A 14,750-nucleotide genomic window follows, 5' to 3' on the forward strand; every position below is an offset into this window, starting at 1 on the left:
GATGAAAGACAAAAACCACATTCCAACAGAGTAATTCCCTGTGGAAAAAGAGAGAAAATTTTAATCAGCGCAGTGAGTAATTGCAGGAACTGCCATAAAACACTTCCCAAATTTCATCTCCCACTTCACATCCTACCACAGGTCACTCTGAAAAGCCTCCCATGGAATTGGTGAGGTCACATTTACTTCCCATGAGTAAGGGCAGGGAAGGTTTCCCCTTGCAGACACTCCCTGGGCTCTTCCTGATTTCCACTTGGAGATCTGAAAGCGTGGATGCATAATTCCTATTTTTCCTGCCCCACTCAGAGCATGGCTACCCCAAGGAGGCATTTACCAGCCAAAATTCCTGCTGGAAACACCCAGCACAGCCACTCCACCGAGCCCCAGAGCAGAGCAGTGGAACTGGGGGTGCTCAGCCTGGAGAAAAGGAGACTCAGGGCTGCCCTCCTCACCCTGCACAGCTCCTGAAAGGTGCCTGTGCTCAGCTGGGGCTGGGCTCTGTCTGCAGCAGCACTGACACAGCCAGAGCACACAGCCTGCAGCTGCACCAAGGGAAATACAGGCTGGATAGCAGGAAAAAGTGTTTTCCAGAAAGGGGGATAAAGTTCTGGAGTGGCTGCCCGGGGAGGTGGTGCAGTCCCCATCCCTGGGTGTGTTTAACAAAGCCTGGATGTGGCACTGGGGGCCAGGGTTTGGTTGAGGGGTTGGGGCTGGGTTGGACTCGATGGTCTTGAAGGTCTCTTCCAACCTGGTGGTTCTGTGAATTCTGTGATTCTGTGACTCTATGAATTCTGTGATTCTGTGACTCTATGAATTCTGTGATTCTGTGACTCTGAATTTTGTGATTCTGTATTTCTGTGATTCTGTGATTTCTGTGATTCTGTGATTTCTGTGATTCTGTGATTTCTGTGATTCTGTGATTTCTGTGAATTCTGTGATTCTGTGATTCTGTGATTCTATGATTCTGTGATTCTGTGACTCTATGAACTTTGTGATTCTGTGACTATGAATTCTATGATTCTGTGATTCTGTGACTCTGTGAATTCTGTGATTCTGTAAATTTTACAATTCTGTGATTCTGCGGCTGGGGAGGCTCTGGGGCAGCCTCCTCCCTGCTGCTGCTCTGCACCACGGTCACACAGAGGCCACCAGCTCCTTTTGGCACCTGGGCCAAGCCGGGATCGTGACAGACCAAAAATAGTCCCTCCTCCCCTGTCAGGCGAGGCGGGGAGACACCCTGTGATCAAAGATGGGGAAGCACGAGGAACGAAAGCACTGCCCAGTAGTCGCAGCAGAGCAGCTGCCTGACACTTGTGGAGCTTCCTAGAGCCCGGAGAAAGGATGTGAAGGAGGAGGAGGAGGATGATATGGAGGGCTCAGCAGATGTTTCATTGGAGCTGCTCCCGTGCGTGAGAGAACGCACGGAGCCGCTCCATGGAAAATGTGCATCCAGAAGTGGACATGGCACTGGAGATGAGATAATTATTAAGGCATTTCTATTCTGGAGCTTTTCTGTGAGGAGTTTTACACGATAATAAATGTTAGCCTTGCCTTTCTACACGCACACACGTTCCCTGGCTCTTGGTCACTGATATGTCCCCAAGTCTGTCCCTTTGGCCACAAATAGCTCATTGCCCTATTTGAAAGGTTCCTGGTGGAGTGCAGCCAGGTTTGCCCGGCTATATTTACCTAAGCTGGCAAATTGGGCCAGGGCCCTCCCAGCTCTGCTGCTATATATAAAGGGGAACGATACAAAATAAACCAGCAAACACCCGCTCAATTCTAAACCAAAATGTGTTCTGTGCTGACTGACGGTGCTGAATCTGAGAGCTGTGCCCAGGTTTCCTGGGGATGGTCAGGAAATACTGGGAATACTGGGAATTCACTGGCAACAGGTTGCCAGGTTATAACTCCGCTGTTTTTGGGGTGACCCTGGGGACGGGCGGGGGTCGTGTCCGGGAGGTGCAGGACCGACGCCGAGGGGCGGCAGGAGCCGAGGGCAGGCGGCGGGGGCTGCGCGGGGCGCGTCCCGGTGCCGCTGTCGCCGCTGCCCCGCGGATGCTCCGGGACCGCTCGGGCCCGCCGCAGCTCCGGGCGCTGCCGCCAGGTGGCGGCCGAGGGACCGGGACCGGGACCGGGACCGGGACCGGGATCGGGATCGGGATTGGGACTGGGATCGGGACCGGGACCGGGATCGGGATTGGGACTGGGATCGGGACCGGGACCGGGACCGGGACCGGGACCGGGATCGGGATCGGGACCGGGATCGGGATCGGGATCGGGATCGGGATCGGGACCGGGACCGGGACCGGGACCGGGATCGGGATCGGGACCGGGATCGGGATCGGGATCGGGATCGGGACCGGGATCGGAATCGGGATCGGGACCGGGATCGGGACCGGGATCGGGATCGGCATCGGCATCGGGATCTGGATCGGGATCGGGATCGGGATCGGGACCGGGATGGGGGCCGGGATCTGGATGGGGATGGGGATGGGGATGGGGATGGGGATTGGGATGGGGATGGGGATGGGATCAGGATCAGGATCGGGATCAGGATTGGGACTGGGATCGGGAATGGGACCGGGATCAGGATCGGGACCAGGATGGGGACTGGGATCGGGATCGGGATCGGGACAGAGATCAGGATCAGAATCGGGATCGGGATCAGGATCGGGATGGGGACTAGGATCAAGATCAGCACTGGGATCAGGATCGCATTGATCTGGATCAGATTGATTGGGATCAGCACTGGGATCAGCATCGGCATCAGGACCAGGATCGAGATCAGGATAGGGATCGGGATCAGCACTGGGATTTGGATCGGATTGATCAGGATCTGGATCAGGATCAGGATGAGCAGAAGGTTTGGGACTGGAATTAGGATCGAGATCAGGATCAGGACAGGGACCAGGATCAGCACCGGGATCGGGATCAGGATCAGCATGGGATTTGGGATTAGCACTAGAACCAGGATCAGGATCAACACTGGGACGGGAACTGGGATAGGGATTGGATTAATTGGGATCAGAATCAGGAGAGGGATAGGGATGAGGAACGGAATCAGGATTGTGATTGGGATGGGGATCAGGATCGGGACAGGGACAGGATTGGTATCTGGAACAGGGAACAGGGATCGGGATCAGGAACAGGATTGGGATTGGGATCGGGGCTAGTCCAGACTCTAAAGAGGCATGGCAAAAAATAGGGAGAGTTGCTTGTAACATGGGAAGACAGTGGCAGGAAAAGGGGTGAAGGTTTAAAACTGAAAGAGGGGAGATTTAGATGAGATATTTGGGAGAAACTTCCCCATGAGCTGCAGCTGCCCCATCCCTGGAAGTGCCCAAGGCCAGGCTGGAGGAGCCTGGTCTGTGGAAGATGTCCCTGCCCATGGCAGGGGTGGCCCTGGATGAGCTTTGAGCTCCCTTCCATCCCCTCCAAACCATTCCACGAGTCCATGACGCACCTGGGTGGGAAATCCTTGTGCATTTTTGACAGCCCAAGGTAACTTTGTGTTGCTTGGCCTGAAGAAAACATTGAGAGGTGTTGACATCAGGGTTCCAAACCCTCCTGGCTTTCAGGGAGCAGCATGAGCCCAAACCAAAACTGGCCAACCTCACACTGCCATTGCTTGGTGTCCATCCCCAGCAGCTCCTCAGCCACCAGCACTGACCTCACAAAAACCTGGAAATCCTGGGAGCAGCTCCTGTGCTGGGATTTTTAAACCCCGTGAAAATGATGCCTTGAGAAGGCTGAGCTGGAACAGAGGCTGGGCAGAGCTACAGAATAAAGCAGGGATTTATTCAAAGGATCTCCTCCATGGATCCACCTGGGGCAGCACAAGAGCCCAGCCAGGGCTGCACCCAAGATGAACCCAAATGGTCCCAAAATGCACGAGCGCTGCCGGGGTCTCTCCCTGGGCTCAGCTCTGCTCCATGTGCACATTGCAGTTCAGTGTCCAGTTCCAGCTGCAGCCCATCCAGTCCCATCCTGCTTGTTTTTCTCTCTCCAGCCCACGGGGTTTGTGCTCTTGGGCTGAGATTTGGATCATTTGTCCTTGGTGCCCAGCTGGAGCAGGAATTGTTTTGTGTCCCTGCTCTGTGCAGAGAGCTCAGCATCCCCTGATGTGAGCCCAGACCCACACACTAAAGCAGCACAGAACCTGAAAAATGGAAAAGCTGAACCTGAGGCATCAAAAACACTGATCCACATTTTTCAGCCCAGATGAAAACTTTCAGCTTCTTGTTTCAGCCTGGTTCTGCCACACTTCCCCTTTTCTGCCTGGAAGTGACTCTGTTGTCAGATGCTTCTTCCTTTTCCCTGCTTTGGGCCTCTCCTGCCCACCACAGCCACCAACTTCTTCTGTTTGCAGGTTCCCAGTTCCAACCAGCAAAGATTTAAGAACCAAAAAAAGCTTACAAGCAATTTTTTTTTTTCTCCTACACAATATTTCTGATGCCCTGAAAGGTACCTGCTATTTCCTGAAGTGAGCTCAGACCTCCTGCACAGCCTGTGAGAAACAAGGGATAAACAAGGGGATAATACCCTGTCCCACATCTGAAACCCAACTTCACAAAAACTATGCACTAAATGACACATGATAACGGGGAAGGAGATGCCAGCTGCCCTAATGAATGGTGGTGAGCAGGGCTGGAAAAATAAATGATATAATAATCTCTTATTATACCCCCTTTGACATAAATGAATCTTGACCCGGAACAACGGTGCTGCTTTCCAAGGGAAAATAACCAGGGTGAAGTTTTAATCACGAGTCAGGAGGCCAGTGCAGGGTGGTTTGTTAGAATTTTGCTTCAGCTGGTAAATTTTGTGGAAAATCGGGGATGGGGTGAGCAACTTTCACACAGAAATTCCAATCCCTGCCTCTTAGTGGTGGCTGGGAAGGAGCTGCTGAACCTCAGCTTCAGGAATTGCCTTTTGGAAGCCCCAAGGAGATGTTCAAGGCTCTGGAAGAGCAGGAAAGTCCTGTTGTTTTACCATGGAACAGCTCAAAATATATCCATGTTGTTCCCTTTGGGCTGGTAGGAGCTTTCCTCCAATTAATTGGGAATGACTGGAGGCTCAGGTCTGTGTTCCTGCTGGGGGATGCACGTGTTGTTCCTTTAGCTGGGTTTTTGGGAGTCTTGTTTGCTTTTTTGTTGTTAGCCCTACAATGGGCATGGAAAAAAATCCCTGGGAAATCCTCATTTGAGAAAGGGCAGATGGGGGAAGAAGAGCCTCCCCCCCATTTATCTTATTTATCTATTTATCCTATTTTTCCATTGTTTCCAGTGTCCTGCAGGAACCTTTCCTAGGGAGGAAGGATTAAGAACTGGCTCTACCAGAACAGAGAGCCCACCTAAAAATAAACCTGGAAAGGAGAAGCTTCCAGGGAAACCTCAGAGCCCCTTCAAGGGACTAAAGGAGCTCCAGGAGAACTAGAGAGGGATTTGGGACCAGGGAAAGAGGGACAGGACACAGGGAATGGCTTCCACTGCCAGAGGGCGGGGAGGAATTAGGAAAAAATTATTCCCTGTGAAGGTGGTGAGGTCCTGGCACAGGTTGCCCAGAAAAACTGGATATGGAAGCTTAAAACTTGCAGCTGAAGAGAAGAAAAGCCCAATGTGCTCTCACAAGGTGTGTGGCAGAGGAATGTTCTTTATTTTGACGTCTTTATTCATAAAAAAGAAAAAGGAAGAACTGCATGCGTTGCTATTCATCATTATTATACATAGTGTTGGTACTGGGATAAATGAAATTAAAGTAACAAACAGAAGAAAAAGGCAGGCTGGTTGAGAGCAGTGGCTCCCCAGCATCCTGTCTCCAGCACGGGCTGGGATCAGAGGCTGGAGATAAAAGTAGAAGAAAATATAAAGTGGATTTTTTAAAATTAACATGCCTGGGAGAGAAGTTTCTTCCTGACCCTCATCCTGACCCAGGCACACCTTACCAGCCATACTCATGTATTTGTATTTATTATTTGTATCTCTCTGTGCCAAAACACACAGCACAAATCCCTAAATCGGACTCCTGGTGTTTCACTTCCAGCAAAGCCACTCCAAGGGAAGATTTTTTTCCCAGAGGCTCACAGGGAAGAGAATTTGGGGAGGGGAAGGCAGCTGAGCTCCCCAGCTGCACAGGGGGAGCTGCTTTGGCACCTTGGGAAGGAATGTGGGCATTTTGGTCACTTATCTCAGTGGTATCTCACCCCTCTGAGTCCCTTTACTCTGTGATGCAGCAAACACCATGGGTGAGCTCTTGCAGAGCCAGCAGTGCAGCTGTGTCCACGTGGGACAATCCCTGTGGGTGGAAATCATGGGATCACAGAGCAGAAGGCTTGGGAAGCTCCAGGCTGGCCCTTCTGTCTCACCTCTGACTCTGCTTCCTCCTCCACCAGGTTTCCCAGAGCCACCACAGAGGTTACAAACCCTCACCTCTGTCTCACTCACCCTCGTTAAGTGTTTCCTAATTATTTTCCCTCCCTTTTCCCCCAGTTTAATCTCATCTTTTCCTGTCCCATCCTCTCCCAGCCCCAGATTTCACCCCCTCCAAAAGCAATTTCTGTGTTTGAGAGCTCCTTGGCTCCCAATCCCTTTTAGGACAGAAACATCATGAGCCATTTCCCTCCTTCCTCACTGACAGCTCTTCCACATCTCCCAATTGCTCCTCGTCTTTCTCAAAAAGGGGTGCCCAGCATTAAATAAAAGCATCCCAGGCAGGATCTGAGGGGAGTTTAAGGGTTAATTCCCATGTCTGGAAGGTGATATTCTATTTTATCCAATCCCAGTGGTGTTTTTTCCAACACCACAGAAAGTACTGAGACCCTTCCACATTTTCCTACATTTTCCTACATTCCTTTCCATTTTTTCTAGACTATTTCCCCCATGTCTGCCAGTGTTTAAATCCAGGATACAAGAAGATGGTTTTTACTGCGCTTATAAGTGGTTGCTGCTGATGAATCAGCACATAAAATAGGCTAATTAATGAGTTTTGGAATAACTAACGCCCTCCAGGCTTCAGTTTTACCTAAAGGGATCATGTTTATCCAGAGACAAGTGCTAGCAAAAGAGAAATACATTAAAATAATCCAGCAATCCTACTACTACATGGAGTAAATTGCAGGGGGAAAAAAAACCCAAAACACTTAGCAGGCTATTTTTTTCTTCATTAAACGTGATGAGCTCATAAAAACCCAATTAATTAGTCAGAATGATGTGAATGACTCGTCAGACCTAATTTTAGCAGCCTAAAGTTAGCCAGCATTTCCACAGCAGTCGTTTCATCTCCTTCAGCAATAAATGGAGAGGGATGAACACTTCCAGGAAAAACTCATCCTGCTGCCCTCAGCTCCCCAAAAACCTGAGGAAGGTGGGGTGAACTCCCCTGTGGAGACAGAAGAGCTCCAGTAACCAGAGAGAGCAGGCAAACACTGAATTTCTTGGCTGCTATGGGCAGGTGAGATCAACCCCACAAACTCCAATAGGATTATTTTACGTTTGCAGGATAATTAAACGCAATGCAAATGAGCTGCAATCATCAGGGGCAAAAGCATGATGAGGCATTGCTCACTAGATAATTACAGAGATGTGCAGAGCAGGAACTTCCACGTCACAGACACCTTCAGAACCTTTTCCTTTTTTTCCTAGTTTGAGCCAACAGAGTTGTTGGATTCCTCCGTGAAGGATCATTTTTACACAGCCATCTGAGACAAGCATTTTTCATTTTGACAGAATCACCCTGTTTGTTCTCCAGATTGATCTTTGTCTTTGCAGGGAAGTGCAACACGCTAAAAAGAAAAGCAAAATGAAATGAAAGAGGATTTGATACAAAATATTGCACAGCTCACTCCAGACATGATCTTCTCCTCAAGGCTCAACCTGAATTTGCTGATTTAAAACTGGAGGTTTGTTTTGATTTTTTTTTTGACCTCCTGCATCCCTCCAGCTGGTGAGGGAGCGGCACCTCAGGGAATGGCTCATGATTAGGGAACGAAAGCTCTCCAGGATCCCACTGTGGATCCCACAGGACTGGGCAGGGTGAGAACACGTGTCGAAAAACAGCCAGGAACTCTGGGGTCAGTTATTCCCTTGTCTTACAAAGAACAGCCCCGTAGATTCCACAGAGGAGCTCTGGGATGAGGCTGCACCTGAGGAATCATTTGTTGGGATAATGGAACTTCAGAGCCTCCTGGAGGGACTGGGAATGGCCTTTCCAAACCAGTGAAGCAGCTTTGAAACCTCTACCCCGAGGGCCCAGGGCATGGTTTGTGTGCCCTGCCGAGGTCATTCTGTGTCCCTGGGCATGACCAACCCTGGTCCCTGCAGGGAAAGAAAGTTCACACAGGGTTTGCTCAAGGGGGCTCTCTGGGCATCCCAAGTGGAAGCTGCTCCCTTGTGCCCACAGGTGCCCCTGGCAGCCCAGCAGGGTGTGGCAGGGTGTGACAGCGTGTGACAGCGTGGGCACGCTGTCAGCGAGGTCTGGGATATAAATACTGCTGCACATGAGTTCACTGTTTGCATCCAAGGAGCTACGAGGGGACAGTTTTTTGGGAGGGGTTTCAACGGCAGGAACAGTCAGATTTGGGACTCTATGGAGAGCCTGCTCAAGGTCACAGCTGCTTTCCTGTAGGAAACCTCTCCAGGAGGCTGGCTGGGAGCTGTCACCGGCTCTTCAGGGTCCTCACAACTGCTGACGAGGGCAACAGCGCTGAGGGACTTTTGGTTGTACTTGATTTCCAGGGCTGACTTCTCCGCTTGTTTCTCCCGCACCTTCTCGGCGCGGTTCCACTCCTGCTCCTTCTGCTCCAGCTGCATGGCGCTGCAGTGAGGGGCGTACACCTCCGTGGTCTCCTCAAACTGCAAGCAGTCCACCTTGTAGTACTTCTTCTTGACGTGCAGCACATCGTTGAACCTGTGGCCCCACAGGATCTCTCTGGGGACGTAGGAGCTGCGCGACTGGTGGGAGGTCCCCGTGGAGTCACCCGTGTAGACGAACGTCACCAAGATCTCAAAGTTGTCCTTGGCCAGAGCTTTGCGGTCCAGGCCGTACAAGGGGCTGTCGCTGTCGATCTCGTGGACGACGGTGACTGGTGTGACCAGGATGATCTGGTCGTTGAGCAGCTTTAGGTCGCGGTACTCCATGGTCATCCTGCCCTCCTTGTCCTCCTTGTAGCGCAGCAGCTGCGCGCGCACCGAGCCCTCCACCATGTGGTTGGGCCGGAAGTCCCCGATGCGCCACATCAGGCAGAATTTGTCGTCCCTCAGCCCAACCACGGCGTAGTAGCTGAAACGGATGGTCTGGGCCCTCTTGCGGGCTGTGGCCATCTTGGCCAAGGCCGCTCCGATGATGAAGGTGTCGATGATGCAGCTCAGCACCGACTGCAGGATCACCATGAGGATGGCCAGCGAGCACTCCTCGGTCACGCAGCGGTACCCGTAGCCGATGGTGGTCTGGGTCTCCAGGGAGAACAGGAAGGCTCCCGTGAAGCTGTGCACGTTTGCCACGCAGGGGGTGGCCTCCTCGTCGCTGAACAGGTCCCCGTGCTGGACAGCAATCAGCCAGAAGACCAGGCCGAAGAACAGCCACGAGAGCACGTAGGACAGGGAGAAAATCACAAACATGTGGCGCCACTTGATGTCCACCAGTGTGGTGAAAATGTCCACCACGTAGCTCTCCCACTCCCCGAAGATGTGCTTGAAGTAGACGTTGCAGCTGCCATCCTTGTGGAGAAATCTCTTCTGCAGCCTTTTCACCTCCTTTTCCGGGCTTTCCCGACAGGTCCCGCGGTAACTGACCTTGTTTCCCTGGATATTTACAGGCCTGTAGCAGCCACTTTGGTCATTCATCTTCGTCATCTCCGCCTCAGCTTACAGAAGGTCCCAGGAGTTGTTTTCCTTGTTCATTGGAAATCTATAAAATAAAGGAAAAGTCTGTTTGTATTTGGATTTCTAAATCTGATCCCATTTACTCTGTGGCCATCACGGGTAATTTTTGGAAGGGTACAGGCTATGACATCCATTACATAACATTGCTCAAAACCAGGACTGGAAAGGTATAAATTCAACCAGAAATGTCCTATTCAACCCTAAAATTTGGTCTGTAGATAAAAAGACCTTTGTGGTAACCCTATTGTGAGTAACTCCTTTAATGATCATGAAGCAACATTAAAAGCAGGATGAGTTCCCCTGAGCAGTCACAAATGGCACAAAACACTTAAATTTGGCCTAATATTGGAGAAAATTAATTGCTTTTTCCAATTTTCCTTGTTTTCTCCCATTAGGAAAAGAAAAAAAAGGGGAAACCCCCCTTATTTAGAGGTAAAACTTCAGTCACATGGCCAGGGAAATTCTGTGTTTTAACCAAAAAATGTATCAAGCACACGATCATCCATCATTATTTATGTTCCAGCATTGCCCAGAAAAAACTGCTCTTGTGAACTGAACTTGACTGAGCTGGTGCTACAGAGACATGTTTGTTCAATTTGCAGAAAATTATTTACATTTCAAATGAAAAAAGAAACCCCTCTGAGGTCCTGGAAAGCCTCTGAAATCCTTCCTTAAAGCAAACAAAAAAATATCCGGCTGCCAAAAATATTTAAATCTTGATTAATGAGTTTGAAACAAACAGGGAGTGTGTTAATGGAAGTTGTGGGTGACACAAATTTAGGAAGTGATGTGGATTAGGAGATTCCTCTGTCAGAGCAGAGAAGAACTGAACAGTGCCAGTCCCGGGCCATATTTAGTGACCAAGAACAAGAATTACGTTAGAAATTGAGACCTCATCACCTGGAATCCAATTAAAAACACGTCATTTAAAAAGGCAAATCCTTTTCCTGCAGGTCTCCAGCTCATTTCATGACAACCCAGCCATTAACACACGAACCAGCCAGAAGTGATGGGGACACAGCAGAAAAATTCCAATTTTTTGCTGATTTTATGCTTCTAACTGATATTCCTGAAGGAAAAAAAAACAAAAAAAAAAAAAAAAAAAACAAAAAAAAAAAAAAACCTCATATTTTTTGCAGGAAACCTGTCATTATTCTTCCAGAAACTGCAAGTTTTTGATGGAAAAATGACAAGCTCTTTTCCCATCTTTAAGCTGGTTTCATAGTTCGGAGGTAGGTTTTCAGTGGAGCCAAGAAATCCATGGAAAATGAATTTAAGAAAAGCAAATTTCAGAAAAACCAACTTTCCTAGGGGAATTCTTTTCCTCAGGTCTTCACTCCCTTTGCCTGAGCAGAAATGACTGCACACACTTCCAGGCAGAGGAGAGTCAGCCCCACGGAGTGTAAAATATATTGGATGGACTGGATTAACAGCCCAAGAACTCTCCCCTCATCCAAGGAACAATGACAAGCATGCAGAGACATTCATCCAAAAACACTTAAAAGCCAAACATAGTTTCCATTTCTTTTTTTTTTCACTTTTTTTTCCCTTTTTTTTTTTTTCCAGTCCAGAAATGAATGTGACATATGGTGTCGTAGCCTCAGAATGTGGCCTTCATTAAAAAACACAACATTAATGTTTCCAAAAATACTTCTTGGAATAGGGTCTTTGGAAACATTCATATGACTTGCTTTGCTCAGAGTTTTAAACAAACAGTGCAGCCTGCTCTATTGAAGATGCTTGACCCAACATTTTCAAAGTTGTATTTAACAACAAACGAAATGTGGAAACTGTTGAGAGTTGGTTTTTGGTGTTTTTTTTTAAGGACCTCATAATGTGAGGTGTGAAAATGAAGCAAACTGTAATCAGGAGCCAATATGACCTTAAATAAAAACATTTGTAGGGCTTTGTGTTGAGGGGCACCTCTGACCTCTGCCCTCTGACGGGACCCAGGGAATGGTGGAGCTGGGTCAGGGGAGATTTTTGTTGGATTTTGGGAAAGGTTCTTCCCCCAGAGGCTGCTGGGCACTGCCCAGGCTCCCCAGGGATGGGCACAACTCCGAGGCTGCCAGAGCTCCAGGAATGTTTGGACAGCACTCCCAGGGAGGGATTTTGGGGTGTCAGGGCCAGGAGCTGGGCTGAATGATCCTTCAGCCCTCCCAACTCAATGTCCCATGATTCTACTGCTTTTCCAACTGACTGGTTCAAACCAGAGCAATCCTTGAAAATATTATCCTTGAAAAAGATAATAGCCCCAATATTATCCTTGAAAATACTCCCAAGCACCCCAGGATTCTAAAAGGGACTCAACTTTATGAGTCAAAAGCTCCTGAGTAGATCCCACTCTCTGCTGTCACCATCAGAAAATCTTCACATTTCCAAAACTGTGTTTCACTGGCACCACCTTTGGATTTTGGTGGGAAGAACCTTGGATGGTGACACACACAACAATGGGGCAAAGGCCACTCTGATTTTCTGGTCATCTGCCACAACCAGGAGACAACTTTGACATGGAGGTGACTTGTTTGAGGAACTCTGACTCTACACAGGGTTTCTCCTAAATACAAGCTGTATTTATAGCAATACTCCAGTGGATGTCTGTGATGGGTTTTTGGCTGGTATAGGAAGCCATGGAGCAGGTTGGGATTTCCCAGAACAATCCAAAGTAAGTCTGCAATAAGAAAGGGAAAGTGATGCAGAGCTCCCTAAACCAAAACCAAAACTCCAACCCTGGAACTGGATGGAGCAAAAAAAGAACAAGTGCAGAGCAGGGCTACCAGACAAGGACTGCTCCCAGGACCTGAGTTAAGCCTTCTTGGTTTTGTTAAAACTTGGATTTCTCAGAGGCATTTGGCATTGCACAGTGGGGACTGCCCCAGGTCACCTAAAACCCCAAACTGCACCATGGAGACTGCCCCAGGTCATCCAAAACCCTACATCACACAGTGGACACTGCCCCAGGTGACCCAAAACCCCAAATTACACAATGGACACTGCCCCAGGTGACCCAAAACCCCAAATTACATGGTGGAGACTGCCCCAAGTGACCTTAAATCTCTGGAAAGAACCTCCTCAGCCACTCCAAAGCATCAAAAAATGTTACCAGTATTCTGGGTGTGATTAAACATAATCCAAACCCGCACTTTTCAAGGCCACCTCTTCAAGTCTCTCGAGTGCAATAATAACAAACATAATAATTAACAATCATGCATCATAATTAATAACTCTCTGACACTGATGTTGCTCGGAACATTCAGGTCCAGGCCCACCCTTCGGTGTTCCTGGATTATGTCAATCAGTTTTAGGATCTGTCCCTTGTTCCTGGGGACACCATGGAGCAGACACGTGATTTCCCTGTTCCAGCCCAGCCCAGGGAGTTTGGGACCCCAGCTCTTCCTCCCTCCCTCTGCTGAAGCACTCTGACTTCTGCAGAACACTCAGCAGAATCTGATTATTACCAAATTATTACCAAGGGCCACAGAGTCCCAGGCAGACTGATGACCTTCAACCTCAGCGTAATTTCAAAAGCCTGATTTTCCAAACTGGAAATATTTGTCACATCCCTAAGAAAGCCCCACGATTCCATGAGAGGTCCTGTTACCTGGTAAAGATTAACAAAGGGGGTGGGGGAGGATTTAAAAACATTCTCTACTCACTAAAGCTCAGGGATCTGTTGTTGCAAATGACTCTCAGATGTTGCCAGGAAGCGTTTTCACCTTCCTCTAACACTGACACATAAACCCTCCCCCTTTTCTGTCTTGCTTTTACTTTCTGTGGGTTTTTTCCTGGATTTCTGGGCATGTTTGCGCACATCATGAGCCTCCCCTTGCATTGCAGCACAGCTGAAGTTTTTTTTGCTCTCTGTTCTTATAAATGTATTTCCCCCTTCAAATTAAAGCTTGTCAGAGGTAAAAATAAAGCAGCCAAGCCAGGCAGGGTGGTAGGAAGGCAGAAAAAGAGAAATCTCAAAAGATTTCTTTAGGGTAAATGGCAGAGAGGTGTTCTAGAGAATAAATGTATCAGAGTTCTGAAACCAGAATAATTGCTAATTATCTAAACCAAGGCCAGGATTTTACTGTGCTGGATCCTGAAATGCTCAGGGAGATACAGAAGTGCTCCACACATCTGTGTTCAGGGGCCTCCACACTGAACCCCCAAACAGGTATTCTTTAAAAATTTCACCCCAGCCAGATATGGGAGGAAATTCCTGTATTTCAAAGGTCATAAAGGAGTGCAGTGGCAGAACCAGGAACAAACCCAGCACCTACTTTCACCCATTGAAGAGCTGCCACAAAGCAAACACCAGCAGGAGCAGATTTTATCACATTTCTATTTTCATGTAGTTCCTCTTGAGCAGAGCAGCTGTGCCAGAACAACTCCAACTCCTGATTGTCAGCTCGCTCAGAACAGTCACTCCAAAGCCTCGAGCATCAAGCTGAGCCTTTCAAAGACTTTCAGTGGATGTAATTGTCAATTTAATCCCGATATTTGGAGTTCAGGGCTCAGTGTTTTGTGAGGATAATCCCTCTTGCACCGTAACCTAATACCTAACAAATTGCTGCTACACCCCTTTTATGACTCCCTTTTCCCACTGTGTAAACAATAGGGGTGAATTTTTGTTCGGTGACAACTTCACTCAACAGCCTGTTTGTAAAACATTAAGCAAAACAATGTGAAGATCTGGCTTCCAGGATAATTCTGTTCTGAGATCAAATCAAAAAGAAAACAACCCCAAACCTCCAAATTAAATTGGGTCTCTCTTAAATTGGTAATAATCCCTCTCACCCCCACACTCAAAGTGGTGTCTCTCTCTCTGCAGTGTTGCTTTAGCAATCACCTCAGATTTCTGCTTCATTTTGGAACTGATCT

General features: G+C 48.6%; 1 protein-coding gene across 5 annotated transcripts in view; it reads right to left on the reverse strand.

Moving 5' to 3' along the window:
- Positions 1–7,214: 7,214 nt before the first annotated feature.
- The window catches only part of KCNJ16 (potassium inwardly rectifying channel subfamily J member 16), a 41,020-nt gene continuing 33,484 nt past the window's right edge, over positions 7,215–14,750 (reverse strand). For 4 of the 5 annotated variants that reach the window (XM_064395303.1, XM_064395301.1, XM_064395302.1 and 1 more), the window contains one exon: positions 7,215–9,906. In XM_064395303.1, the coding sequence (XP_064251373.1) occupies positions 8,571–9,851 (1,281 nt within the window). In that variant the 5' untranslated portion in view covers positions 9,852–9,906 and the 3' untranslated portion in view covers positions 7,215–8,570. Of the gene's footprint in view, positions 9,907–13,537; positions 13,612–14,750 lie in introns of those variants that run through there. The other variant, XM_064395305.1, reaches the window with a different exon arrangement.

The sequence above is a fragment of the Passer domesticus genome, chromosome 20 (genome assembly GCF_036417665.1).
Source record: "Passer domesticus isolate bPasDom1 chromosome 20, bPasDom1.hap1, whole genome shotgun sequence".
Taxonomy (NCBI): domain Eukaryota; kingdom Metazoa; phylum Chordata; class Aves; order Passeriformes; family Passeridae; genus Passer; species Passer domesticus.